Raw genomic sequence first — 1716 nt, forward strand, 5'->3', positions numbered from 1 at the left:
TTAAAATGGATATGATTTAATTCATTTTCATTACAACAGAAAATTGGGTGGAGTGTGGATTGGGGAAGGGCATGTACCTGCAACCATAAATTGGTTTCAAAATACAAGTTTTTGAATGCTATACTGTTATTATCTTCATAAACTACAGACTGTTTGTATTGTGTATTGATATACATTGACATTTATATTAACGTTTCAAAAATCCAATACAAAAACGACATTCTTGTCATAAATTGAGCTCTCTATTTATTTTTACAGCATTCACTAAACTTAACCATGATTGTTTAATTTCTCTTTCTCCCTCTACAGCCTTCTTAGGTCGCACTGAGGTTCCTGTAGCCACTATTAAGAAAGAGCTTGAGAATAAAGGTCCGTCCACAAGGAGGCTGCTGCTTCATGAAGTGCCCACGGGAGAGGTTTGGGTTCGGCTTGACCTGCAGCTGTTTGACCACAAAACTCCCAAATGATGATGGAGGTTATCTCTTCAAAGCTGCTCTTCAAGCACAGTGTCTCACCACTAACTATCAACATCTTCAAGACTGACCTTTGCCTTACGATGTCCTCTACTAATGAGGAACATACTAATGAATGTGTTTGTGTTCACAACTTTGCCAAGTTTTGTTTCTTGATCAAGCGACATGGGAACAAAAAGGGAGAATTAGGGATTTTTAGTTTTATTGCCTAAAAAAATCATTTTTCCACTGGATGTAGAGATATTCTCAGGACCTTTATTTTGCTTCTAATATACTGTCTTTTAATGATGTACTTAAAGCTATATTTGTTATACTCGTAATTTGCCTAGATCTGAAGTTGATGAGAACCGTTTTTTTAAACTTGAATATTCTCATCATTAACACTAAACCAGGTGGTGTTGTTTTAATTCATTATCTGTCTGCCTTAACTGCCAGTTCTTCCATTAAAATTCACCCTAACAGAATTCATTTGCACCAGTCAGTGGATCCTCTGTAAAACCTAATAAGATTCTGTTATATGTAACTTGGAAGGAACTTATTTTTGCAAAGCTTACTAGTTTTATTTACGAAGGTACAAATGAGGTGATTAACCAGGGATTATTGGTTACAGGTCTAATCACTGTTGATTTTGTTTGCTTGACTGAGTTTTATTTATGTTTATTTATGCGTCTTGGACTATCTGCACATTTTACGCTGCCCAATATATCTGGATTGCCATTAAGCATTCAGGTAAGGTCTTAATATTGTATATTTTTGCTGAGTTGGAGTAGTTTGAGCATTGACTTAAGAGCCACAGTTGTTGTTTTTTTAGGTTTTACTCATTTTAGTTTTAAATGTAATACATTTTTGATTATTCTTCTTTTTCCTTGCTCTACTCTTGCTACTTTATCCTTGATTTTTAGCCAAGTGTTTGTTTTGAAAAGAAAAATGGTTTAATATTGTTTGGTAAGGCCACTAAGCACAAATATGCAACAAGCATCAGGTTTCACATGCAAATAAAATACATTTAAAACGTTATCAGTGTTGATTGTCTTCACTACAACCGAAGCAGTTTAGTCATTTTTAGGCGACGTTTATCTATTTTGATTATTACGCGCGTTCACGCTGAGGTGGAACCTTCTACTTAAGAGTCAAGCAGTTGTTAGGGCAACAGAAGTTAATCACTTGCCGACTGAATGAGTGAGACGCTGGAAGACGCAACATTTGACCAGCTTTGAGCTTATTTGTTTAATAGAGACTAAAC

General features: G+C 35.3%; 1 protein-coding gene across 2 annotated transcripts in view; it reads left to right on the forward strand.

The window, feature by feature from the left end:
- The window catches only part of itsn2b (intersectin 2b), a 41980-nt gene extending 40490 nt beyond the window's left edge, over nucleotides 1-1490 (forward strand). For both annotated transcript variants that reach the window (XM_056477591.1, XM_056477592.1), the window contains one exon: nucleotides 310-1490. In XM_056477591.1, coding sequence (XP_056333566.1) covers nucleotides 310-467 — 158 coding nt within the window. In that variant the 3' untranslated portion in view covers nucleotides 468-1490. The remainder of the gene's footprint in view (nucleotides 1-309) is intronic.
- The last annotated feature ends 226 nt before the right edge of the window (nucleotides 1491-1716 follow it).

This window comes from Danio aesculapii, chromosome 17 (genome assembly GCF_903798145.1).
Source record: "Danio aesculapii chromosome 17, fDanAes4.1, whole genome shotgun sequence".
NCBI classification, from domain to species: domain Eukaryota; kingdom Metazoa; phylum Chordata; class Actinopteri; order Cypriniformes; family Danionidae; genus Danio; species Danio aesculapii.